At 43.5% G+C, this 27,076-nt stretch overlaps 1 protein-coding gene across 1 annotated transcript in view; it reads right to left on the reverse strand.

Annotated features, from left to right (window-relative positions):
• igsf3 (immunoglobulin superfamily, member 3) overlaps nt 1-27,076 on the reverse strand; it is a 67,334-nt gene that overhangs the window by 17,248 nt on the left and 23,010 nt on the right. The window contains exons 3-6 of the mRNA XM_029458606.1: nt 9,860-10,279; nt 6,257-6,643; nt 3,425-3,832; nt 206-631 (exon numbers count right to left, since the gene is read on the reverse strand). Of these exons, the coding sequence (XP_029314466.1) occupies nt 206-631; nt 3,425-3,832; nt 6,257-6,643; nt 9,860-10,279 (1,641 nt within the window). The remainder of the gene's footprint in view (nt 1-205; nt 632-3,424; nt 3,833-6,256; nt 6,644-9,859; nt 10,280-27,076) is intronic.

Genomic DNA, 27,076 nt, shown 5'->3' on the forward strand with positions numbered 1-27,076 from the left:
ACACACACACACACTCCAATTAGTAGCTAAACCAGAGACTAAGAGCAATTAGAGCAGGCAGACATCCTCTAAGCTCTGCTGAATTCACTGGATGTATACGTGTGTGAGTGTGTGTCTGAATCTCTGTTTATCCTTGTTTGTGTGCTGGTCTGTGTCCGTTCCAATTAAATGTGTGTATGTCTGGCAAGCAGCCATGCAGCTTTACCTGGCTGTAGGACACTGATGCCAAGCAGGTTGGAAGTGCGGTTGGCTACTCTGCTCCAGCTGTTGTCGTAGTTTTTCCTCCACAGGACGGCGGTGCACTGGTACTTGCCCGCCTCACGCCGCCCTGCCCGGGTCACCGACAACCGGAAGTTGGTGTTGGAGTGAGAGCGGTCCACTGTAGTGCGGGTACCCAGCCCCAGCAGCTGCTCCCCCCACTGCAGCGTGCCCTCGCGGGTGAAAGTCACCAGATCTTTGAACTCTCCCTCATCCTCATCACCAGCGTCTGTGCCAGTCGGCATGAAGCGCCAGGTGACGGAGGTGGGGACACGAGGGTTGTGACGGGGCTTCACCAGGCACAGGAGGTCAAAGGAGTCTCCGAAGGTAACGGACGGCGTCCGCGATGAGGCCGACACCATGAAGGAAGATTCTATGAAAGGTGAGAAATGTGGATAGAGAATGTTAGGAAGAGTGAAAAATTGCTTTTTTTATTTGACTTTTGATGAACCTTTCCAACATTGGTAGAGTACCACTGATTACATGTAATAGCACTACACAACCCGGGTGTGTGATAGAGTCTGTTCTCTGAAAGTTTAAAGCTCAGGTAATGATGTGGGGGTGGTTTAAGCATGGCTACCAAGAGGAACAAAGCCTCGAGCCTGAACAAATACAGTTAGTATCAACTTAAAGTGCACCGATTTACTGGTAAAGCATCTCTACAATCATTTTCCTTTATAATTAAGCGCCTAAAGATGGCCATTTACCTTCTGCATCTGCATGCGTATGTATGTACTACCCTGTGCTTGTGTCTAAGTATGAATTTAAATGCTCCACTGTGTGAGCGCTCCTCAAAATGAATGGGTGATGCAACAAAGAAAACCCAGGGGAGACATTTCCTCTATGCCCTGATGTTCGATCTACGCCCAACTCCTTGCCAAGTCTAAACTATCCTCATTAAACTAAAAACGTTCACCGAATTCCATATGTTACAAGATGCATCTACACTGGAGAGAGATAGACTCCATGGCCCTTCTGTGCCTATTGGTTTTTGCAGATTTCTCCATTATATTCTTGTCACCAGCCACGTCGCTTTCTCCCTGTCCCTCACCCCTCCTCTGACAGCTTCACCCCCGGTGTCCTTCAGGGTGTGTAATCAATGGCTCTCTGTCCAGACTTGGCTACTGCTGGGACAGCTGCCTGGGGACATAATTCTCTAATAGACAATAACTCTCCCCTCTCAGTCTATCTCTCATCTCCCTGCGCCTCTCTTCCATCAATCCATTCCCCTCACTGTCTGCCTGCCTCTGTGACAGAAAAGAGGATTTCACGGTGATCCAGTTTTCCCCATACAACTCTATCTTTTTGTTTGTGTGAATAAACATGAATGCGTTAGTTTCATTCACTATACAAAGTGCTTGTAGTTGAGTGGGAGACTACTATACATTTTTGGCTTGTGTGTGTGTGTGTGTGTGTGTGTGTGTGTGTGTGTGTGTGTAGGCTTCTCACTTATACACACTTGCCACCCCAGACACCCTAAGGGCCTCTTAAGCCAATCAGCTGGAAACAAGACTCTCTGCTAAGGATCTTTGTCTTCACTGTGGCAACAAAAACACAAGACTCCCAGAGGATATACTTCTCTCATCCCCTCCAGGTCTCGTCAGCGAGCACAGGGAGTCCATAAAGCAGGAGGCTATGATCTATAATTAAGGTACAGTGACCATATATAAAATATTGAGCTTCGGCCTGTAGAGCATTACACTCAGAGAACAGGTCAGTGAGTGTGCAGCACAATCTGAGCTCAAAAAGAAACTGGAGCACAACTTTTCCGGTTTTTTATTATTAGGTGCAAAGAGCAAGGCAAACGTAGATAAGAAAGCTACAACACGGGGGGTGGGGGGGGGAGTTCTCTATCTGCATGGCAGGTTTAGGTCCAAGAAAATTAAAGTTGGAAGCGAGAAAAACGAGGACCAACATCTGAGACAAAGTAAAACATGCACATTGACCGTCACACAACAGCGCACATTTAGAAAATCCTTTGATCAACAAGCATGGAGGAGGGAAAGAGAGAGACGAGATGTCGAGCAGTGTAACTGGAGAGAGACGAGCAGCTTCGGACTTCTATTCCCCGATTTGCATAATGCGTCCCTTGTTCCTCAAACTAATGTTTCTGTTGTTGCCCGAACTTAACAAATGGCCACTTAAAAACTGACATCTCTTCTCTGCAGCACCGCTGTGTGCTGCTGCAGGGAGTTAATCCGTTGGTTTTGTGTGTGTGTGCTTGTGTTTAGTGAGCCCAGTGCTCCTGGTCTGCCAGCTCCTCACTGCTCCGCTCCAGTGGCTTCTTCAGCCTGTACGGAGGATGTTCAGCTTAACTCAGCACTGACAGAGGAGACCCACAGACTGTGAAACACATTGCCGCTGCATTTCCATTCTAATAATGAAAGTATGTGTGCATCTATGATGGGTGTCATGGAAGCACTCTCGACATGTGGCAGGTGGTGCGAGAGTGTGTGTGTGTGTGTGTGTGTCGTAATAGCTCTTCCCCCTGAGCGGTGCATGAATAAACCATGGTGTATTCTACTATGCGGACTTCATTTTCTGCCTGCGCCGTTCATCAGTCTTTAGCAAATCACAAACCATATGCCTCTCTTTGATTTGGAGCAGACACATGGTCTTGTGAGAAAGTTTACATGCCTTACCGGGCCTTATGTATTTTCCACAGGGGGGGGGGGGGTTGTGCAGCCTGGACACATATTAATGTGTCGAATAATCAGCTGGCAGATGTATTACATCGTCTGTAGTAGAATCTGAACCTTGCGTGGAAATACTATTACAGCAGGATAGATAGGATTGTCCATATGATCCAGGATATTTAACCCTGTAACATGCTCAGCTGCTGCTCATCTGAAACATACAGGCTTAGCATGTACAGGCTGATAGACACTTACTTACGCAGCAGGATAACTGGTGCACCTGGGGATGTACAGCATGGAGCATGATCTCTACTGGATACTGTGTCTCTTTAATCCATATTGCCTATTCTTTCCATTTGGTTTTGGACTCTTCAAAGTGAATAGGTATGCGATTTTCGACAGTAGCTCTTCTCAACTCTTAAGATTAGGCGAAGGCATGCAGTCCCCACTGCTACCCCAAGCCTCACAATGTACCTTGCTGACTTGGTGGGATCAGAATATTGAGGTTAGATTAGGTTGCAGTAACTTACCAACGGTCTTGACTGTGACCGTCTTGGTGGCGGACCTCTCTCCTATCTTCTCCCAGTTTAGCTCTGGTTCAGTGCCGGTCTGAAGCCACTCAGTTGCTGTGCAGCGGTAAAGGCCCTCATCCCCAGGTAAGGCATTATACAGGGACAGAGAGAACGTGTCGGCCTGCACCTTCTCCACACGTATCTCCCCATAGCTGGAGCGCTCTCTGTAGGAGGGGCTGTGCCATAAAGCGCCATCCCGATCCACCGAGGCCACCTCCAGGGTCGATCCAGTCGCCTGCGTGTCTGTCCACTGCCAGACAACAGACAGGGGGCCAGTAGTGGAGTACACCGAGCAGGTCAACTGGATCACATCGCCCTCTACGACCTCAGAAGTGTTGCTGGACAATGAAACTGTGATGTTGCTCTCTGAGAGGGGAAGACAAAAGAGAGAGAGGGAGACATGGCAGTTAGCATGAGTAGAGATGGGACACATGAAAGGGGTTACAAGAAGTTTCTCAAAAGCTCAACTCCTTCTCACACTGAATCCCAGAGGCAACAAGGATTACACTTTCTGTGGTAAAACATTCAGAACATACTGGAGGCCAGGGGCAATAAAACAAATAGCTGAGCCTGTCCCCGAGAGTACAGTACCACACAGTCTTGTGTATGCTTGCGTGTGCATGCATGCGTGCATGTGTGAGGTGACCATAGTGCGGTTTTGTACCTGGCCTCAGGCACATTAGAGTGACAGCCGCAAAGGAGGCCCTGTTGAATTTGTGTGGGTTGAGGTTCTCTTTCTGAACCCTGTGTGGCTTTGTTGACCAAGTCCACACGGGCACAGGAAAGAAAGCTCAGATCACAGGATTCAGCAGCACTTCAGAGGAAGTGGAGAATAAAAGTATTTACTTGGTCTTCTACTCTGTTTTTCTGCTGCATCTCGACTCTCATCACTTCAACGTCAATCAAACATTATGGAGCTCTGGTTGACCCAAAAGCTTTCGTAGCCATACGGGGCCAGTGCTTCTGTCTCTTGGGGAAGTATCTTAAGGTTTCTCACTTTTTTTTTTTATCTCCCCTCAGGCCAAGCTCTGCTGCTTCCCTCTCAGCTTGCCGGCGTTCCTAATAAGCATGAGGTGTCTGTGAATATGGAATAAACTAGCTTCTTACTTCTATCACGCTCAAATGAACAAAGGGAGAAACCTTCATCCTTTTCCTCTTCTTTTCTGTCTTTCGTTGAAATAACTTGATAGTTTTCTTTCCACAGCTAGGATCCTATTGTATTCTATCACTTTCTTACACTGAGACGTGAAGAGAGGTTTGTTAGACAGTGATACAAGTAGATACATACATCCTCCTTCCTTTTAAATTGTCTGGTTCCTCGACAGCTTTGCCTTCCTCCAACTCTTCCTTTTCCTATTCATTTTTTATATCTCCCTCACTAGCTCCTTGCAGAACTGCAGAATGTATTTCCTCTCTATAACAGTATATCCCCTCTCTTTTTTTCCCTACCCTCCACTTGTCCGTTCTATCTTTATGACATAGATTCAGTGTGACATGCAAGCACTCTCTCCCTCTCTCATTGCAAAGGTAAACTCATCCATCAACACTGATTTGTCAGAAGTGTTTACCTCTGTTTTTCCTTCGCTGTCACCTCTGCCTGCTTCTGACTCATTAACTTTAACCCCTGTCGCACCCCATTACCAACTTTTACCCAATTCCCCCAATTAGAGTGATGAAGAACATCTTGAAATTGTGTGCGTGCGGCCTGAGAGTAAGGTTCTGCATTCAAATACATGCGTGCCTGACTACTTCTGCTGTATATCATAGAAGTTCTCCTCCAATAACCATGGCCATTATCCTGTGTAAACCCTATAAACATCCTTTATGGGGCATTAAGGTCTTTTGTTAGGAAAACAAAACCTCCCATACAGAGAGGTTTCCCTGGAGACTGCTGCAAGCTCGGGGCCATTGTTTTGGGCTGATTTAGCAGGGGGTGCAGAGCGGTCAGAATAAGGTAGTGCTAGCTGCTTCAGAGGAGATACTACTCTGTGATTATTATGTTTTATAATGCTGGTAGCAGCTGGCTCCGCACACTGTTCCAGTCCTAAGAGACATTGAAGTATAGAGAGAAGAGGGAATCAAGCAAATGACCCAAACTAGTGGAGGAGCGTTTTCCTGCGTCCATTAAAGATGGAGAAAAATCTAAGTGACAGGATTGTGAAAAAGGCTTTGAATGTTGACTGTAAATTTGCATTGATCAGCTGCAAGCCTGACACAACACCACCGGCCAGCTCTGCTTAACCCAGCTGAAGAGGTCTGCCCCAGCAGGACACATTAATTTAGCCTTGGGAACCACTTAGAGAGCCCTGGAGAGCTAGGCGCCTTTCTCTGCTTCTTTTCTCTCTCCACGCTTTCATTTCATGGCTGTTAGCTCAGCCTTCTTGAGTCCGGACTCTTCTGTGCTCAATTATCCAACTATAGTGTTACACGCCCCCCCCCCCCCCCTAAGCCAAGGGAATGGGAAGGACCATAATGCTGAATTACCATCCCTTAGCAATCCACTCAAACAGAAAATACATCAGCAATAAGAGTAGCATCATCCTTTCCCGTCTTGCTCTCAGTTAACAATAGAGGCTGTGCAGCTATCTGTCATAGGCCACCTTGGAGAAAGAGAGAGGGGGAGACGGAGAGAAAAAGACGGAGATAGCGGCTGGAGAGGAGCACAGCATGACATGTCATGATGCCTACATGAAGATAAAACTGTTATCAGAAGCTCATAATTCTCAGTGTAATTGACAACTAAGGACAGGACGGCTAAGCCATTGGCCTTGTGAACAGATTATTACTCACTGAGCGGCTGGACTGTGATCTGGACATTGCGCGACCTCTTGCTGCGGTCGATGAAGTCTCCTGTGGGCGTCTTCTCCCGCTCTGTCACGCGGCAGATGTATTTCCCAGCATCTTCGGGCCGTAGGTGCTGCAGCTTGAGCAAGTGCACGTTGGTGCTCTCTTTGCGTACGGTCATGTGGCCAGCCGCCTCGCGAGCGACATAATCGGGGCCCAGGACAGGCACAGCACTGGGGCCCACCACGGCCACCGGTGAGCTGCTGAAGACCCACGACACCGAGAAGAAGCGCTCTGGGACATTCTGGGCCTCAATGGTGCAGCGAAGCTCCAGCGGCTCACCGGCCGTGAAGGACCGTCGCTCCGTGCTCACCTGGATGCTGAAGTCCCGATCTAAGTGAAAAAGATGGAAAACAGAGGGAGACATCACGGTTAAAGAAATGTTGAGTTGGACAAATACAAATGTGGTCGGCTGGCTGGAAAAAAGTTTTGCATTGCATGGGAAAACCTCAGTGATATAACTGAGATTATGTAACAACAAATAAAATCCCCTTTTGAATGTTGCACATCACTGTGGCTTAGTAAGATACTCATTTTATCCAATATCAATACATGTACAAAAACCCTTGAATACAGCACTAGATTCAAAATAAAGCAGCAGAATGGAAAGAGCGTAGGTGTGGGGGGGATCTCTTCAAAAAGGTGATATCTGTTACATTCCCAAACAACTTTTCTCTGATGTTTAAAAACAAGACGGATGTCTTAATGTCAGTCACAATTGAAATGCACAATGTTGCCTTTTCCTAATATCCACAGTCTAGGATGCTAAACCTGCATGCTGAAAGAGAGTGAGGAGATTACGGGGGGGGGGGGGGGGGGTCAGGGATAGATGGGGGCGATACAATGACATCAGTTAGAGAGAGAAAGAAAAAAGAGAGCGAGGGAAAGAGAATAGAAACTCGAGAAGCTTGAGGTCACACAGTGCTTTACCCCAGTGAAACACTGATCTTTCAGAGCCCCCCCCCCCTTGGTTTCACCTTTGCAATAAAAAAAACACATCTAATTAAAATTCTCTTCAGCAGTCTGAAACAGAGTCAGGCGCTCTCCTCCTCCCCCTGCACGGTCTAAGACAGTCAAAGTAAACTGCTAATGCTAGCTCTTCCACTTGGTGTCTGCACATGTGAAGTTGTGTGTGTGTGTGTGTGTGTGTGTGTGTGTGTGTGTGTGTGTGTGTGTGTGTGAATGTATGGCTGGGAATTCAGTTTTATTTGCTGTATTAATTTCCAGATGATGAGCACAGTATGTATCAGAGACTGCTGCTCTGCCTCTCAGTGAGGTGGTTGCCCCGAGCTGTAATTACAAAGACTTCCTGAGAAACACACTCATGTGTAAAAGTTCAAAGCTTGACGTTGGTATAGAGCTTGTTATGGGGAACATTATGGTGGGAGGGATAGGGATATTGTATACACACACTGGAATGCTGAGTGCCTTTAATTAAAAGCAAATAAATCATAGCAGTGTAGCTAGGAACATGAAACAATCATGAATCGGATAACATTAATAATAATAATAATAATAATCATTATTATCTGTTTTATATCACTGAACATTTATGAATTTGGACTGATTAAAATCACTAGAATAGTTGATGAAAATAATCATTACTTGCACACATTGCATGCAAATAAAAGGCATACTGTAGGGGTGAAGAGAAAGGCCCACAGATTACTTGCTGAACCTGAAGGACAGCAAGTTATTGTATTATGACATTTGAATGGGATTAACTGTGAAGGAAGGGAAGCATTAAGCTCCATTAAGACCATTTTTACAGTAGAGTTCAGCTGAGAGAATGCCCAGGGATAAATAACAGGTCCAGCATGTGTTAGTGTTTAGAGCTAATTAAAAAAAACAAAAAACAAGTGTGAGGAGCAGAAGGGCTAAGGAGGAAGTTGGTGATGGATAAAGTCTGAGAGAGGAGAAAGAAATGCAGTGATGAGACATGACTGCAGATAATAAGAGTGGATGTGAGAGTGGGGAACATGGAGGAGGTGAGAGAAAAGAGAGAGATGGTAAAAAAAAAAAAAACGAAAGCGAAAGGTACATTAGGATTCTGTCCGTTGCTCCTCTCGCTGATGCTCCCTGTGGGTGATTAGCTAGTGATGGGACTGTCGTGAGATCTACTCCATCTTTTATAATAGGAGCCTAATGGAAGAGCTTCTCCCTCTCCTTTCTAAATTCCTCTCTGCATCTGTCAAATATGCACACGGACAGGTGCAGCATCAAATACACGAGTTCAGCCTAAAGGTATGCAAGTTGTGCCGGAATCATGCATTAAGTGAGTACACAAGAAGACATCGAAGTGAATCCTCACACAAGTTTGAGCACTCACATCCAGAGCCGCACACTGCAGCACAACTCTGCTGTATTCTCTTTGTCACGTAACAACACCTCCATCCATTATAGATTACAGAGAAGACAGAGAGTGACGAAGGGTGCTGAGAGGGGAGCTCTTTGTGCCTTTTGTCTCCTCCCTGAAGTAGCAGGAACTCATCTGACAAACCTGCTTTACATCCGAGTTTCCACTCTCCTTCTCATCCACCCAGCCCTATCTGGGGCACCATCAAGTTGTATTGGTCCAGAGCGGATCTGATGCTTAATGGAGAAAGGCAAAACGATTCCACTTTGAAGTGATTTACTGGCATGAGACATTCGCCACTGCGTGCTGCCTTGGTAATTGTGCTAATGTCAAAGCGGTTTATCACCCATCTCTGTGGCCCTTTCTTGGAAGCATTCAAAGAGATTCTTTATGTATGTGGAATACAGAGCAGTGGGTGAGATGGGGTCAAGTCGGATGGGAGGTTATAAGTACGTATGTGAGGAGTCGTAAAGCAGTCTTTGTTTGTGGTCCATCAAGTCTTGAGGGTTGACAGCTTATTAGATCATGATCATATGAGACTTACTCCTCCATCAGCCACCCCAACAAACTATTTCTTTCTTTCACATACTTACATCCTGCACCCCCTTGTTACTTACTCAACGCCATGTCTCCCCACAACCCCTCCCTCTCCCTTCCTCCCTTGGTTGGTAATTCCCTTCCTCCCTTCCATTAGACAATATCCTCCTTTAGAGTTGGCAACCGCAATAAACCAGCACGGATTCTCCCATTAATGCACTCAAGCACAGACTAGAATGGTGTAATTGTTGGCAAGGAGTGATTGGAAAAAAAAAAACATCTTTACATTCTGATCCCTGTGCCACTTGTTGTCTAGGAAATTGTATAGGTGGAAGCCATAGGTTTCCTCCTGTCAAAAACCCACGCTGTTTGGAGCTTGTTAAATAATTATTGGATGTGCTTGTAATGTTGCCCATCAAACAGACACGAATACAAAAGTGGGCAGTCTGTAGAGGTTTAGTTAAGCCCTTTTTAGTGAGCTAATGAGCTTAGTGTGAGATACAGATCAGCAATCAGAGGAAGCCGGCCCACATGTGTGCGTGTGTGTCTGTCAAAAGGACAGGGGGAACCTTAGAGTAGAGCAGAATCTTTACCCTCTCTCGTCCCTCCCTCCATTTCTTTTCTTTTTTTTTTGAGAATCTCTTCACTTGACTCACCAGTGGGCTGAATGCGGAGCTGAGTCTTGTCGCTCTGCTTGCGGGTCATGGCAAACCAGCTGGCGTCGGTGTCCTGAATCCACTCAGCAGCCTGGCAGTACAGCAGGCCCTGGTCCACCGGCTGCAACTTGTGAATGGTCAGCCTGTAGGATGTAGCGCTGGTTTTATCCAGCCTGAGGTCCCCTGCCGCCATCCTCTGCCTGTACGGTCCGCCAGAGCGCAGAACAAAATCCCTTGACAAGGTGACCAGCTCCTGAGGTGGTGCGGCCGCATCCTCTGGGGACCGCAGGTACCAGCCCACCGATAAGTGAGTGTGCTGCAGTGTGGTCCGAGAAACCTCGCAGGTAAGCTGTAGCGTGTCGCCTTCTACCTTGGACAGAGTCTGGGCTGGAGCCGTTACCGTCAACGAATCAGCGATGACTGCAAAAGTAAAGACAAGAAGAAGAAAGAATATCAGGATATGTGGAGGCTCTTTGGGATGTCAGGGCAGATTAGAATGACTCATTTTATAAAATTGTTGCATTTCTTTAAATACCATATGAACCCTCAAACAACTCAAATACCATGTGATGTTGTTGGAGAACTGGCCATAACAAAGCAGCCTTTTTTTGTTTACACCTGTTATTATGGAAGGGAAAATAAACAGGCATTCTGCTGTAAATGGTTTCAAATCTGATTTACTCTCCAGTGTGAGGAAAAGGTGTTAAAGCAACCAAGCTTTTTGTTCTGAGGCGATTCACCTCTATTTTCTCGTTCATACATGTCTTTCACATGTCTTCGTACGTTGATGGCATTTTCTCTATCTCACACAGCCAGATGCCTCCGAAGACGCCTCCGGCAGGCTGATTATATCCCGTTTGGTTTTGCTATAGCAAACAGAACAGCTCCACACTGGCATCTTACAGCCGCACTCCCTCTTTAAACTTTTCAAACATTTATTTGATCACATATACTAAATATGCAAGCAGCGAGTTAAAATGGCTGTAATAAATTCATCCCGGCCCTTCCATCTACAATAACACTGAGAACAGGAGACGGACTTTAAGCCAGATGGTGGAGAACAGTGAAGATGAGAGAGGGGGACAGTCAAGTGCAGGGAAGCAACAGAGACATCAAGATGTGATCATTTCAGGAAGCAGGCTCGAAACACTCTGACGGAAATAAACATGTACATATAGCTTTTAAGAAGGAACTAAGGGAGTATTTTTGGATATGTACGAGTGTGCTCGGCAGAGAGAAACTGATAGATATCACTGGACCTAAGATTCCAAAACTGCATTTAGGACAACCAAGAGGAAGAAAGGTCGTAAGGTTTGAATAAAAAGAAAACTGTCTCTCTCAGTTGTGTGTGGTTGTGTGCGGCTGCTCCTGAATGATATCCTGTTTGCCTCCCTATTTAATGCATGGCCTGTCTGGTTGATGCTGCATTGCTTGCTTATGGATGGTGTAACCACACACACACACACACACACACACACACACACACACACACACACACACACACACACACACACACACACACACACACACACACACACACACACACACACACACACACACACACACACACACACAAACACATGTGTACGTGCACATACACAAAACCTAACAAACAGAGAATATATGAAGACATCAGTGGGTATAATGGACAGCAGTCAACCATTTAAGCTAGGCTGAGATAAAAATGAATTGAGCAAATAATGCAGAGAGAAGCTTTCTTGCATTGCCATGTGGTGAGCCTTTCTTAAAAGCCAGAAAATGGAAGTGCTTTGCGAGGGTTTATGCTAGTGGAGTGCTTTATCAAGATGTTTGGCTATTCAGGCTCTTAAGGGATTGTCATTGTGAAGAATACAAATCAGCATGTTTGAGGCCTGTGCTTTGCCTCAAGTCACCCGCTATGACTAGCAATACATACAGGGGAAAAAAGCTTTATTACTGCAATCATTTGACATATGCAAGGACATACTACTGTATATACTACATGCATCTCTGTGTGGTTGCGCTCATGTGTCTGTGTGAAAACATGAGTTAAATTGAGATATGGGGATCGCAGGAACAGAGGAACAGACAGCACTAATGAAACACACTGGGGGGAGGGCGGAGGGGGACAAAGGCAGAGAGATCAGAGAAAAAAAAAAGATAAAGGAGGCAGAGAGTAGGCATGACATCTGGTTATTGGAGTTTAACAAGACACTCAGAGAAAGAAACAACGATAAAACAAAAGTGGCAAGAAAAGAAAGCGAGTAATCAGCTGGGTCAAACACAGTGGCAATGTAATGAGATGCTGCATTGTAGCGGTACATACAGTACGTCCAGACAAGAATAAACTGTTTCCTGCAATAGTTTGAAGCCATCTTTAAAATACAGACAAGGTCTAACTGAATAGGCCGTCTAAACTAGTAGTTCCCAACCTTTTTCCTGAAAGGAACCCTTGATCATCATTGAGTAAACTGATAACCCCTGAATAAGTGACATTTTATAGATATTTTCCTATTGTATTTCATTTATAACGATATCGGTACAGAACAACTGATGTTACCGTAAAGTTAACCCAGATAGTGAACTGAATAACAGCATGAAGTTTGTGTATAACAACTATTTGGATGAATTTTGAGCAGACTTATCCTGTGAGTATTGCATCAGAGATGAGTTTTCCTGTTTGAACTTTTAATACAATTCTCTGTCTCTATGTTTTCATTGACAAATCATGCATACTTGATTGCTTTATTTTTTTTGACCAATTCTGTGTTTTCTTCTCCCTGATGCTTAGCCATTGTTCTTTTAGCTCTTTGGTTGTTTTATATGTGTACTTTTCTAATGTAGGACAAGACTTTTTAGCATAGAGGGAAAACTCTCTGAATAAAGCAGCTTGTGTTCAGGTATTCACTGTGCCCTTACCCTACTCCTGAGATTTTGGCTAACTGTATATATTTAAAATCCCCCTTAAAATCAAGAAGGCCTTGTGACCCCCTGTAAAGCTTCAGCGACCCCAATGGGGTCCCAACCCACATGTTGGGAACCACTGCTCTAAACCACTTCTCCATTAATTTGAGAGCTTGATAAACAGTCTAGCAACAAGGGATGCAAATGGTAGTCAGGGGCAAAAATAAAACTATTCTGCTGATATATTTGTTTGTTGATTGGATGATAAAATGACTAGCATGGGAGTCTTAGTAGATCTGTATTAGTGTGGATATAAATATGCTTAATATCTCCACCAGGCATAAGCCTGTGCGGAGAGCATGCGTTAGGTCGTGTGTGTGTGTGCATGTGTGTGTGTATCTGTCTGTCTGCATATAATCTCAAATAGTACTGGACCCATCAGCCTATTATTTCTTTGTGCTCATTTATGACTGTACGCTCAAGGACCTCTCATGGTTGCGGTAATTCACAATTTTTGAGAAACCTATTTTGCTCACTGCTTTATACAGTCATTGACTGCTGACGCCTCACTCCTCTTAAGAGACTGTATAGAAACTGGGAGGGACAATTGATTGAGATTCAACTCGTCTTTGTTTGGGAAGGGAGACTGAGAGACACCTGGTGGAGATCTGCACTCTACTGAGAACCTTTCTAGCTCAGTACAGGTTTAGGCTGAGCAGTCAGCTCCTGCTAATGGTTGCAACTGCTGGGTGATAATTCCTCAATAATATAATGTACTAACTTTCAGTGGAATCATATTGTGAATATAAGATTTCATGTTATTGTTCTACAGATATGTGCTGGGTTAGATAGATTGTTTAGATGAAGTTTTACGGATATAAAGGTTTTTTATTTTATGATGTAGCGAGTCACTAGAATCAAGGTTATTAATCACTTTGATCATTTTTACAAGTGATTTTGCACACAACATGTTGTAATAAAGTGCATATTCATATCAGAAAATATCCTTATTAATTATTGTGATAAAGAATTTAACCATTTCGCTCAGCCCTTTGTTACCATGTTCTGTCTGAAAAAGAAAAGATCCAATAAAAAATACATTTCATTACACAAGCATCCCAAAAGTCTGATTCTGCTCTTCACAGACCTGGTGTCACCGAGTCCTCTCCGACTCTCCAGCCAACACTGAGTGAACGGCAGCCTCAAGTAGACATACAGTTACCACAACAACACACCTACGCTACAACCTGCCATTGCCATAGCAACCCTCCCACATGGTGCCGAGGGCCTCTCAGCACAGCTGGGAGGTACTATAACAACCTCATCCCCCCAACACCAACCCCTTTGTGGACCTCCGGGGGAAACAGTGTGGAAACAGCCAGCGGATTCTTCATGTCCCTCAGCTGGCTCCTTATAGAGATATTTAACATTTTGACATCATCTCAAATTGTTTGGGCCAATCACATCCCTACACACAGATATGTCTGGGAGACAGAACCAATGAGATAGCACCAGCCAATCTCATCATTTCCAAGGGTCAGAATGAGGTTGTAAACACACCGAGATCCTCCAAATAGCCCCACTGACCTCAATCTGGGAAGGATTAAGAACAGGATGCGATGGCATTCTGTGGCACACACAAACACACTCATTTGTGTCACTTGTGAGGACATTGTAATGACTTATTCTTCCTTAACCATAACAATAGCCTTAAAAGACAAATCTTAGGCTATTCTATATTTTTTTGTGGTAAACAAATCCTACAAAAACACCAAAACCAACGATGAGTTGATCCTACTATTACATGTAGCTACAATTATTACAACACTTCAATGAGCCAGTTGCAATAGGTAACATTGTTCTTCATTACAATAAATATGGGCACTGTGTTTGTTTTAAGTCAATCTCACATACACCATCCTGCTGCAGTAAATACTCACTTGTACACCAAAAGTGTATCTTCTTTGCTTAAAAATAGTCCCTAACAAATGTATTATCTTATACATTTAAGTAACATTTTCAAAAGTCTGCAGGGCCCAGATGTGTTGGAAAATGTGTAGAGTAATAAACAAAAAGCATCCTTGGTCGTTTATTTTTGTTCTTCTAAAGTTATAAGAATTACTTCAGTACAAATGGATGGGCTTCGGAGGCTGGAAAGTAGTAGAGGACAGAATAAAACAATAAAATTAAAATTGGTCTTTTCAGGGGATTTGTTGACAATAGCAAAACGGTTTTAATATAGCCAGTCATATCCTTTAACTCAGTCTAATTCTAATCCAAACCAAAAAAACAGGTTTAACTAATGAATAAATAATACATTGGAGGGACCAGCTTTGTGTGTCTACATGGAGGGTCAGACACCACAATGTTAACAGATTGTACAAGTCACATTTTAGGGAAAACAAAACGCACACTCTCAACTTAAGTTGATTCTCGTGTTAAAAGAAAATGGAGCCACTTTGCCAAGCCAAAAGCTGTGCAGCTGCAAAATCTTCCTAGCTCATGTAAGTGTTAATAATAGTGTTACCTAAGAGCAAATGCCAGATATTAAATGCATTTAATTTCCCTCACTAACCCAGGCAAATCCGCAAGAGAAAGTCTGTTGAGGTTAATGGGTATGCCTCCTCAGTGCATTTTTAACATATTCAAAAAGAAACATTTAGCACTGTCATTTCATCATTGCAAAAAGTGTGCATGTGTTCAATGAGCCAATATTTATTACCATAAAATAAATAAATGCATTTGATTTTAAGGACTTTCAGGAATTTAAAGTAATTTTCCTCACTTGTATCACATTCGAAGAGGCTGGAATCTCACAAGTACTAGCGATTAAAACATTTCTCACTGATGAATTAGGCAATCTTTCGCATTTTTGAAATGGAGGTTCTCATGTGTGGATGTGAAGGAAAAAAAACATGTCTGTGTTATTGTGCGGTTTTTTTTGACTGACACTGAAGCTGTCAATGTGTATAAATCTTTAAAAACTACTCTCTTCCTGCTCTACCTCATCTGCAATTTTCGCTTTCATCTCCCACCATTCCTGATCTTCCCCTCCTCTCTCAGCCCTCTGAAGTGAGTGACGGTTGTCATCCCTCAAGCTGGCCTTTTAAGTCCAGTCACACAGGGATAGAAGTGTGGGGGACACGAGGACACAAAAACGGCATGGAAAGAGATTTTGCAAAGACGACATGAAAAACAGATGATAATTTATTAAGCCTGAAGAGTACATTTCGCACGCACCCAAACCTTTAACATCTCTCTGAAGCGTGTTCCGTGGTCATTCAAGTTGCAGAAGCAGAAAAGATTCCTTACAGAAAAAAGGAACAACGGGAAATCAAATAGCAGCGTTTCTTTGTGTTCGTACACCGTTTTCACATGTGAGTGTTTGTGGGAACATGTTTTTTTTTAAAGATGGAACAAACGTGAAGATCCAACCACCCGACACTTTGTGGCGCTCACTGCTCTGGTCTCGTTGTGGGAGAAGATACTAATGATTACTCAAAACTGGAGAGATGCCTTCTGGATGTTACCAGTGCAAATGTTCTGGCTCAAATAAGCACATGCCGTCTCCTTTCAACAGCCCAAACAACACATGCATGCACCCACACAGATGTAATTTAGTTGTCTTTGCGCGGTTATGTGCCTATTTGAAAGCCTAAGTGTAAAATGCAAGTGTAATAGTTAACGCGTGTCTGGCTCTGTTTATTTTACTGAGACTGGTGGTAGCTTAGCCTCAGTTGGAAATGTGAAACTTTTACCACTGGCTGCTGGCCAATCGGAATAAAGGAGTAGATATCAAAGGTGCGTAACGATGGCAATATTGATGATGGAGCTATTCTCTGACATATATTTGAATTTGTTTATGCCTGCCGGCAAATACTGCAACAAAATTATATAGTGACGCAATCCACAGAAACTCCGTTGAGAGCTGGCAGGATGACCCTACTAGCAAGACGGCCAAAAGTATGTGGACTTCCATAATGTATCCGATTGTTATACATCTTAGTCCACAGGCGTTAATGTGCTGCCATAGCATCCTCTGCTCTGCTGGGAAGGCACTCCACAAGATTGTTTAAACTGGCTGCAGGGATTTGCTCCAACTTAGCCACAAAAGCATTAGTGAGGTTGGGCACCAGTGTTGGGGATAAGGCCTGGCTTACAGTCGGACAGTCGCTGTTACATACCAAAGATCTTTCATGCGGTTAAGGTTAGGGCTCTGTGCAGGCCAGTCATGCTCTTCCACACCAAGTCCGGAAAGCCTAGGGTTGGGTTCAGACCGACAGCTGCAATGCTGGACTGGGTGCATACATTGGTGGCAACTTATCTCTGGAAAAACAATATAGGGGTGTCCAGCAAAAAGTTTGAACTAGGCTCGAATTCTCGGCAACACAACGTCATCTGGCAAGACTGCATTGGCGGCAGTAGCTCAGTCCGTAGGGACTTGGCGGCAGTAGCTTAGTCCGTAGGGACTTGGCAGCAGTAGCTCAGTCCGTAGGGACTTGGCTTGGGAACTGGAGGATCGCCGGTCCCCAACACTGCTGCCTAACACTGCTGCCTGGTTGCTGTAATATATAATAGCTGCTCACTCCTCCTAATACTAGGATCGGTGCTGTGTGATGATAAAAAGAGGATTCAAAATCCTCAATTTCCATCACATACATTCAATCTAATGGATTCCTAATGGATTACTTTGTAACATAAATGGCACATTTCTACTGTTTACCTCACAATTGTCGTGACAAAAGCTAAAATACCTGCTGTTGTGACAACTTTCCAGAGTTGTAAAATGTATTAATTAATTAATCTGGAACAAAAGGGGAACAAACTCAAAAGCAAGAAAATAATCCCCAATCCAAATTCACACAAAAGTATATGTTTGGGTGAACACATACTTTTGGCCCTACAGTGTATGATGCAATGCAATGCCCAGCACTGCAGGTGCTCAGCCACCGCTGACATGGTTAGCGCTTTTCTGTATGTAATGGCCATACGTGTCAGTGTGTTTGAGTGTGGTGTTGCAAAGCAAATGCCCATTTGGCAAAGCCAGTAGGGTAATTATTGTTAATTACTCTGTGAAACTAAGAGCACTGCTGAGAGGAAAACAGAGAGCGTGGGCGATCTTCAGCTCCACTTCATGTAAGTCCAACATCACTGAGCGGACGTCACGTACTGCCTGGAACACAGGCAGGCGGGTCAGGAATTAATAGAAAGAGATATATATATATATATATATATATAAAGAAACTGTGCCTACACCTGTCTTTCTCATACTTATTATCCATTACCCTGCCCATTCACTTCCTCCACTTCTTTGTTCTTCTGTGTGAAAGCTGATGAGTCAGAATGAGGGATGAAATGGTTCAATTGGGAAATGTTGGGAGGAGGGTAAAGTAGGAGGAATAAAAGGTTGAGGATGAAAAGGAAAAAGGAAGAAAAGAACAAAGATGAAGAACAAAAAGACAGCGCTCTTTTGCTTGATGTATTCCACAACCCAACAGCACCAATTATTCACGATTTCTGTGCAGGACGTACACAAAATACTTCAGTTAGACGGTTATGATTTTGTTTGCAACCTATTTGTAGACTGGTGTACATGTCCCTCTGGACTCTCTGTCCTCTCACCTTGCAGCAGGTTCGCCAGTCCACTCCAGCTCCCTGGTTGGATGACTCTGTGCATGCTAACAGAACCATACTACGGGGAGCTGAAACAAAATGGCTGAAATCAAAACACCCTGACGAACTCCGAACCCAAAAAACTCTTGATCTCCTCCTTGATCCCCCCAGTCCCCCACCTCCTTCTTCCCTCCTACCGTCCCGCTTTGTCAACAACTTTGTGAAAAAGACAGATGACATACGCCCTTCATTTTCCGACTTACAGTGGTGTGAAAAAGTATTTGGCCCCTTGCCTATGTTTTCTATATTTGCTCATTTGTTGCATTTAAATGTTTCAGATGATCCAACTAATTTTAATAGAAGACAAAGACAACATGAGTAAACACAGAATGCAGCTTTTAAATGATAATTTAATTTATTGAAGGTAAAGAGTTATTCAAAACCTATATCACCCATGTGAAAAGTAATTGCCCCCATACACCTAATAACTGGTTGTGCCACCCTTGGCGGCAACAACTGCAATCAAACGTTTGTGATCACTAGCAATGAGTCTCCCATGGATGCCATTTTTTCCCAGTCTCTTTCTTATTGTGTAATCATGAACACTGACCTTAACTGAGGCAAGTGAGGCCTGCAGTTTCTTAGATGTTAGTCTGGGGTCTTTGGTGACCAGCTACTTCTGGGAAGGTTTACCACTGTTCCAAGTGTTCTCCATTTGTGAATAATGTCTCTCACCGTAATTTGCTGTAGTCCCAGAGCCTTAGAAATGGCTTTGTAACCCTTTCCAGACCGATAGATGTCAATAACTTTATTTCTCATCTGTTTTTGAATTTCTTTAGATCTCGGCATCATGTGCTTATTTTTGAGACTTCTTATCCAACTTCACATTGACAGACCGGTTCTATTTAAGTAATGTTTAGATCCTGGGTGTGGTGAGTGAAAATTGAGTGGGTAAATTGGTTGATTTAGTAACTAAGGGGGCAATTACTTTTTCACATAGGGCCAGGAAGGGTTGGATAGCTTTTTTCCTTCAATAAATTAAATCATCATTTAAGAACTGCATTTTGTGTTTACTTGGGTTACCTTCCGTCGCAGACTGAAAACTCACATGTTTCGACTGCACCTTGACGAATAAAGACATTAATTTAAAAAAAAGTCTTTGTATGTTGCACTTATATTGGTTTGGCCTATTTGTAGCTAATGGTTGAATTCATATTCTATTGTTTCTGTATGTTGCACTTTTGTTTGGCTTATTTGAAGCTATTGTTCTGCACTTAAATGATTGTACCTATTTGAAGCTGATGTACTTGCAAGATTCTTGCTGTTTGGAGTTGTATCCTCATGATTGTTTGCACTTATTGTAAGTCGATTTGGACAAAAGTGTCAGCTAAATGAACTTTGATGTGATGTCCCTCTTACTTCAATACCCTAAAATCACACACACACACACACACACACACACACAGAGAGAGAGAAAGTGCTTGCTCCTAAGCAAGCAATTTCTCAGGAGAATGGAAAATCAAGCAGGTTCTTCAAACAAAACACCACAAGCAACAACTAAAGCAAACTCTGATGAACCAAGATCTACAAACCATCCCCAAGAGCCTGAACTGATAATAACGTCAGGATACGGAGTAAAATGAGAAATAAAGGGCAGAGTAAGGATCACGCCTTAGAGCCAGAAAGGAGACACGTGGGAGCCCTCTTTAACATAGATGAAAGAAGAAAGACTGGAGTAGAAGTCTGCTGTGTGGGATCTAGGTCCACAGCAGGGGGTACATCCATAATAGAACACACACACATGATCAGATGAGCCTGGCACCTTATTGAGTCTCAGATTGAGAACACTATTTTCATCTGTCTCTTTTCGTGTTTTTGCCTATTTCTGCCTTATGTAATACAGGCATAAAGACTGTTGTGCATTGTATGGACCCAGGGAAAAAAAGGGGATTGTTTGTCTATTAAGATCTGATGTCAAAATGTTGTGTTTGTTAATATGAAGTTCTCAAGCGAGTATGTGTGTGTCACTACGGTATCGTTATTAGTAGGGTCTGGGTTTTTTCCTTCTTGTTTTAAATCCACAATTTGCAGTACCCAAGGATTTTAAGTTTCTATTTACTCAAACACTGTTGTGTTTGTTTCTCCAGAAAAGTATTCAGTAATAGAAAAAGTGTTAAACTAATCTACTGCTGTACTTTTAGTATTAGTACTATATCAGAGTAGTTTATTAACCGTTTGTTAAACTTCACCTTCCTTAGTTACTTTTGCTACTACACCCCATCAAGATTTGTATACTTGCATTTTACTGTAAGAATGCAGATATACCTTAAATTCTTAATAATAATAATTCTCCAAGCAATGGGTCATTGATTTCAGAAAGACTAAGATGTCTAATGCTTCTCATTTATAGCCAGCCACTAGCTCTAATGCTTTTGGAAAGGCTACCAAAAAGACAACATCCTTTCAAACTCGTTAAAAGCTGTGCATTGCTCTTAACAGAGCCCCATGCACACCGCTGCAGCATGTGGAGAAGATTTAAAGCTTGACAGGCCTGCCGTGCCTGGTGATGGTTGCTAAGCTCTCATTGTACAAGGAGTGGTTAGGCAAACTGCTAATCATGTATTAGCTATTTTTATTACAATTTTCATCCATTGTTCATTAGCTAATTTAATTAAGTAATTTCAGTGATTTGTCTTGAAAAAGTATCAATTTATTACATGAACAAATTCTAATGTAATTTTATCACGTTTTAATTGTAGTGCATACGACACTGTTGTGATGGTGGGCGGAGTGTTGATAATGCCTTGGGACGGAACTATTTAAAATCAGGAAGCACAATGAGAAATGTAACGGCACATTCATGTGTCTATATGTGGATGGCACTGTGGACCAACTTGAAATTATTTGGAAGCAGCCAAGTCAGTCTGCAAAGCTTTCAGACTTCGACACAGCTTAGTGCATGGTCAGAGGCATAACTGATTTTTACATTTTTGTTTTGGCACAACAAGTAAATGATTCATTAACAAATCACATCCATTTATGTAACACAAGCAGCAGGATCTTTTTCACTGCTGCACTACCATTTACTGTATCTGCAGAAAGTAAGACCTTGAGTACATAAATTCAGCAAGTCATAGAGTATGTTTGAAAATCAATGAGTCAAGATTTAAAAGTTATTTATCTGATTTCTCTCTGCTGATGAATTCCGCCAGGTCAAGATCTTGTGCATAGAGGGCTGAAGCTGCCAGAACATGCCAGAGCTCAATCCCAATCAAGGGATCATTGTAGACACAATCACCATGCAAATGGGGAAAACCTAAAAATATATGTGCTGTAATCTGTAGGCTTTTATGAGTGGACAAAAGAGTTACTGTAGATGCAAAGTCTTCCTTTCAGAGTGGAGTATGTGCAGAATGAACGGGCTCCTTACACATTATGAATGTATTAACACTTGCTTATTATCTGAATTCAGAGATTGGAGTTTATTCTCAATCATTTTATCCCATTTTGGTATTTTATTAAACAAACTTGTACAAATGAAAAAACATTTTTCTATTATTTCTTTGTAAATGAGCATCATAAGTTGAATGTCTCACACTATCCCATCTGATCAAAGAGGCTTCCACACAGTCCTATCATAACACGCTACATCCAATCTTCTAAAAATGTGGAGAGACAAAATAGAAATGGGGGTGGGGTGTAATGGGAAGGGTTAGAGGATATGAGAAATCTTACAGACGCCGTTATGAGATTTTCAGTTAGGAGCTGTGAGGTCCCCTGCTAATGGAACATCAGTCTGAGTGGGTGTGTGGGTGTAAGTGTGTGTCCTGTGCTGTAACACAGAGGTCACAATGACTGAAAGGAAAGGGCCTCTTCATTTAATAATGGGGTCTCTGAAGCACTATTTCCTGTCTCCTTACATTCTTCGGGCTCTGTCCCATTTTTCTCCTTACAATTTCTCCTGACTCGAGCTTCCATATACGAAAACCCCCCTCTATCCACGCCCCCTCTCTCAACCATATTTTCTGGTGAGTTTAATTTTCGTTAGACAAGCACCCAATTATCACTTATTCTGATTCTGCCTCCTTTCTCCTCCAGCTCGTCTTCTTCATGATTGTCTTAGAACACAGGCTGGCACGTTTTATCGAGTGCTGATCACACTCTATGTAGTCTGCATGGAAGTGAGACTATGACGCTATTGCAAGTGTGTTTGTTTTTATCCAAGGGGGTCGTACAACTAGTAAAGGGATCATCATCAACATCTGCTCTGTGTGCGAGTAGGAGAGAGAAATAGAGATAGGCCCCTGTAGTTATTACAGCTCATTATACCTAAAAGGTAGGAGAGGCACATCAAAAACTCTCTCTCTCGTACACACCCACCCAAGCACCCAAACACACACAGATAGTCAGCCTGAGGGGACAGCTGCTCTTTGACATACACACAGTAGTATAAGTGACTGAGTTACTCCCCTCTGCTCCGCCAAACATTTCCTCCAGAGCTGTGACTCAGCTGTACTGGGTCACTAAATCACACACACACACACACACACACACACACACACACACACACACACACACACACACACACACACACACACACACACACACACACACACACACACACACACACACACACACACACACACACACACACACACACACACACACACACAGTCCTAAGGGGTGTGCTGCTTATTAAGATTATTTTTGTAGGAGAACATACAGTGGTTTAATAACAAAACTTGCTGGCACAGGCTGTGTTTTACTACTATGTGCTGAGCTGCAAAATGCATGAATTTAGAAAACTACTAGTTCTAAGAATAACAAATAAATAAATTGGCTGTAAATATGATATTCAAATTAAAATAAATACACAAGAACACATCTAAAGCACTTTCCAATCAACCTTCATGTCTCACCAGTTTGTTTTATCAGACTTCTATGCACGCGTCATGGTTTTCTCACAGAACGGCACAAGCAGAGAGGGTAAGGTAAAAACAAAAGGAGAAAGTGGGAGAAGAAAAGAAAGATGGGCAGTGAGTGAAGGAGTGGGCTTTGTTATTGTAGCAGGAGAATGGTGATGTGTTAAAATGCTGAATTGTGCGATAAGAGAAGGGATCCGTGGTGAGAAGAAGCTTTCAAACATGAGACGCTGTTTACACAAAGGCAGAATAGGAGGATTTAACACTAACTAAGACGCACGCAAACACAAGCGGGCGCACGCTCGTGTACACAATATGACACAACCTCTCACTGAGGCCCAGCCAGGAAATGAGCCTGAGTGAGTGTGTTGGGAAGATGGAGAGTAAGCGGGAGATTATAAGGCAAGGCGTGAGAGGAGGGGTAGTCTGACGAGAGGTGGGAGTATGAAAGACAAATCTTCCTAAGAGCATTTGAGAAGAGCTGTGTGCAAAGCTATCGTTGACTGAAATCCTTTAAAGCATCAAAGATTTACTCATCATGCCTAAACACGTGAAATATTCCTTCCATTCCCCCCCTTCCTCTCGTTCTTTTCCTACATTTCTCTTCTCATCTTCACCAGCTTGAGACCCACTTTCTCCATCGTTTCATCCGTTATACGCTTCCGTCTGCTTGTGCATCCAAATAACATGAATTACAGCAAACACTCGAGCCCGAGAAGAGAGAAAGACATACAGACGCCACCCCTATGTATGTCGGTTTGTCTTCTCCAACTCTGCCGTCCTGGAGGTTGTGAGCACATGTGCAGGGTTTTGCTCCATGTCTATCAACAGCACACACACACACACACACACACACTGCCAAGCAATAACCCGTCTACCTACTGTACAGGCACACGGATGCAATCATTTGCTTTCACACACACACAAAACACACCTTCCCCCTTGTACACTATAAACAACATTTATCAAGTGTATTATGATTCTAATATTACTGGAGGTGCAAGTATTAAAACTAATAAGCTGCATCCCTGTGCTGCATTTACAGTCCCTCCCCCTCTTTTTTTCTCTCTATACCCCTAACAGGAGCTCCCACCATCTCCCTTCATCCCTCCATCAGTCGCCCCAGCCCCAGATGGTAAAGCACTGTGACCAATTAAAGACTTCCCTGAGGATAGAACCAGTTATAGCCCCAACCATCTGACCATATCTCTCTGTGTGTGTGTGTGTGTGTGTGTGTGTGTGTGTGTGTGTGTGTGTGTGTGTGTGTGTGTGTGTGTGTGTGTGAACCTTACAAAACATATCACTTGTCTTCTGGCCAGTTCCAAACGGCTGCTCCCCGAAAAAGGTACATACGAGTCCAAGAATACAGTCATATATCTAAGGCCTTCTGTATTGTGCATAAACACACAATGACAAGAATCTAGAGTACCACTTCGTCAGAGCACATTGCAAGACCGGGGTCGAGTGGAGTGGAGTGTGGAAGCTGGCCAGAGGTGCAGAGTATTAGCAGGTGTGTGTGTGTGTTGTGTTGGTGTATGAGAAACAGTGTCTTTGTGGGAGAGAGATAAAAACAAATAGAGTGTAGCTCAGGGAGGTGGGCAGCACTCAATCACCAGGCACCCATCCAGCAGGGCAGCAGATGAGGGAGCAACTGTCTGTCTGAGCTGCCAGCACTGAGGGGAATTAGGCATATGCCAACCCCACCACACACACACACACACACACACACACACACACACACACACACACACACACACACACACACACACACACACACACACACACACACACACACACACACACACACACACACACACACACACACACACACACACGTATGTGCATTATTGGATTGTGTACTACAGATTTTAGATAGCTGTGTGTCCCTGAGACAGAACGCGAGGGTCATCAGCTTGCTGCCTTGTTGCTGCTTCACCAAAATGAGTTAAGCCTCTCAGGCTTCTCCACTTCTACATTTCACTTCAACACCAGCACTTGAAAAAAGCCTGTGGCTGGCTCTGCGGCCCACGTTCAAATCCATTACATCAGGTGTTTTAACTAAAACCTCTGTTTTTGGGCGTCCCGGTAGCTCAACTGGTAACACAGGCTTATACAAAGGCTTAATCCTTGCCCGCAGCAGCCACTGGTTCGAGTAAGACCTGTGGCGTTTGCTGTATGTCGTTCCCTCTCTCTCTCCCCTTTCACAATCTGCACTTCTCTATCATAAAGGCATGAAAAGCCCAAAATTCTAACTTAAAACATTGTTGCTCTTAACAACTGGTCTCAATGGGGTAAAAGATATAGCTGTTGAACCTCTGACCACACCCATGATCATAGCTGCGTGTGGTCTGTGGGTGCGCTCAAAAAGCCAACCTGCACGGTGGTTTGACATGAATGGCAGTCGTTTCCACTCTATTTCAATTTGGCACACAAAACTTGTAAAGCAGGTTAGCGAAAGACCAACAGCATCATAAACAATACATACTAATAGAAACATACTTCACTGTGGCTTGTTGTGGCTCAATCAAAATCGAAAAGTTACAAAAAATGTCCCTGCCTCTCAAATAAACTGTAAAGAGATAATATTCATGTTTAGGGCAGCATTTTCATGACGTGTAGCTGTTTGCCCATCAGCCAATAGATATTTAACATCATACCAATCTTCGTTTTATAGGGTTCCCCCGCCCTTACCGCTACACAACATTCAGCATGCTGGCACGGCAGAATGGAGTGCAGCTTATGCGCTTGTGACCATAGCCAGTTGCGTTGCACAAACTACATCACTGCCAACCACTACTTGGCATTGCGAAAACAATTATTTGCCTGTGTGCAGTTACTCTTTACAAGTTCTCTCCGTGCACAGGATACATCACTGAAAATAGTCTACGTGTCAGCATCTCTAACTGGTCTTGCATAACCTGCCTCAAGTGAGAGCTTGAGTGCCAATATCTATGCATGTTCTCGTATATATGAATGGTGTCTGTGTCAAACGGGCTTATCAGATGTCGGCTATAGCTTGCACCAGGAAAAAACCTCCTGTCCCCTTAGTGCTCAGTTAAGGCTTCAAAGCAGCCGCCAACATCAAACAATGCAGCAGTGTGAGTGTCCTGGACCCCACTCACAACCACACGAGTCCTGGAGGCTATTATCCTGCGAGATCCACTCTTTACTAGCACACATTTTAACGACATCAACACAAACACTCGTTCGCACATTCATTCACATCCATATTCATGCTGAATTCATATTCAAAGTGTGGCTGTGTTCTGTTAATCTCACAGAGAAGAGGCAGCAGGCCCCTGAGGGGTTAGCGCTTAGCTAAGCTAATCAAATCAACAACAGGAACAGTGGCGCATCTTTAGCTCATTATATAAACATTAATAAACATACATACACTAAACACACACCAACACACGTGTATTTGTTAGCACAATAAATCCTTTCTCATTAGCCTAGCTCAGTAGCGTGGGCGATGAGCTAAATCTCTCTGAGCAGAGCCTCTCTGACATCATTTATATTTTCATAAGGGTAACCACTAAAATTTGAAAAGCAGTGTATGCTTGAAAGTGAGTCTGTAGGCTAAGAGAGCATTTAGATTCATGTTTAATGGCAACAGTTTCCTAATTAGCCCGCCATACTCCTAGCAGCAATATTTGAAGCAAGAGGCAGCTGGGCTAAATCACTATGCCGTCTCATCCAGTAGTCTTCATGGGTCACTGGGATCCTAGTATCAAAGACCATTTTATATTCAGTGTAATCGGGGAGCGCAGGGTCTGTGTGTCTGACTGTTCTTCTGATT

Source organism: Cottoperca gobio, chromosome 21, assembly GCF_900634415.1.
Source record: "Cottoperca gobio chromosome 21, fCotGob3.1, whole genome shotgun sequence".
Classification (NCBI taxonomy): Eukaryota; Metazoa; Chordata; class Actinopteri; order Perciformes; family Bovichtidae; genus Cottoperca; species Cottoperca gobio.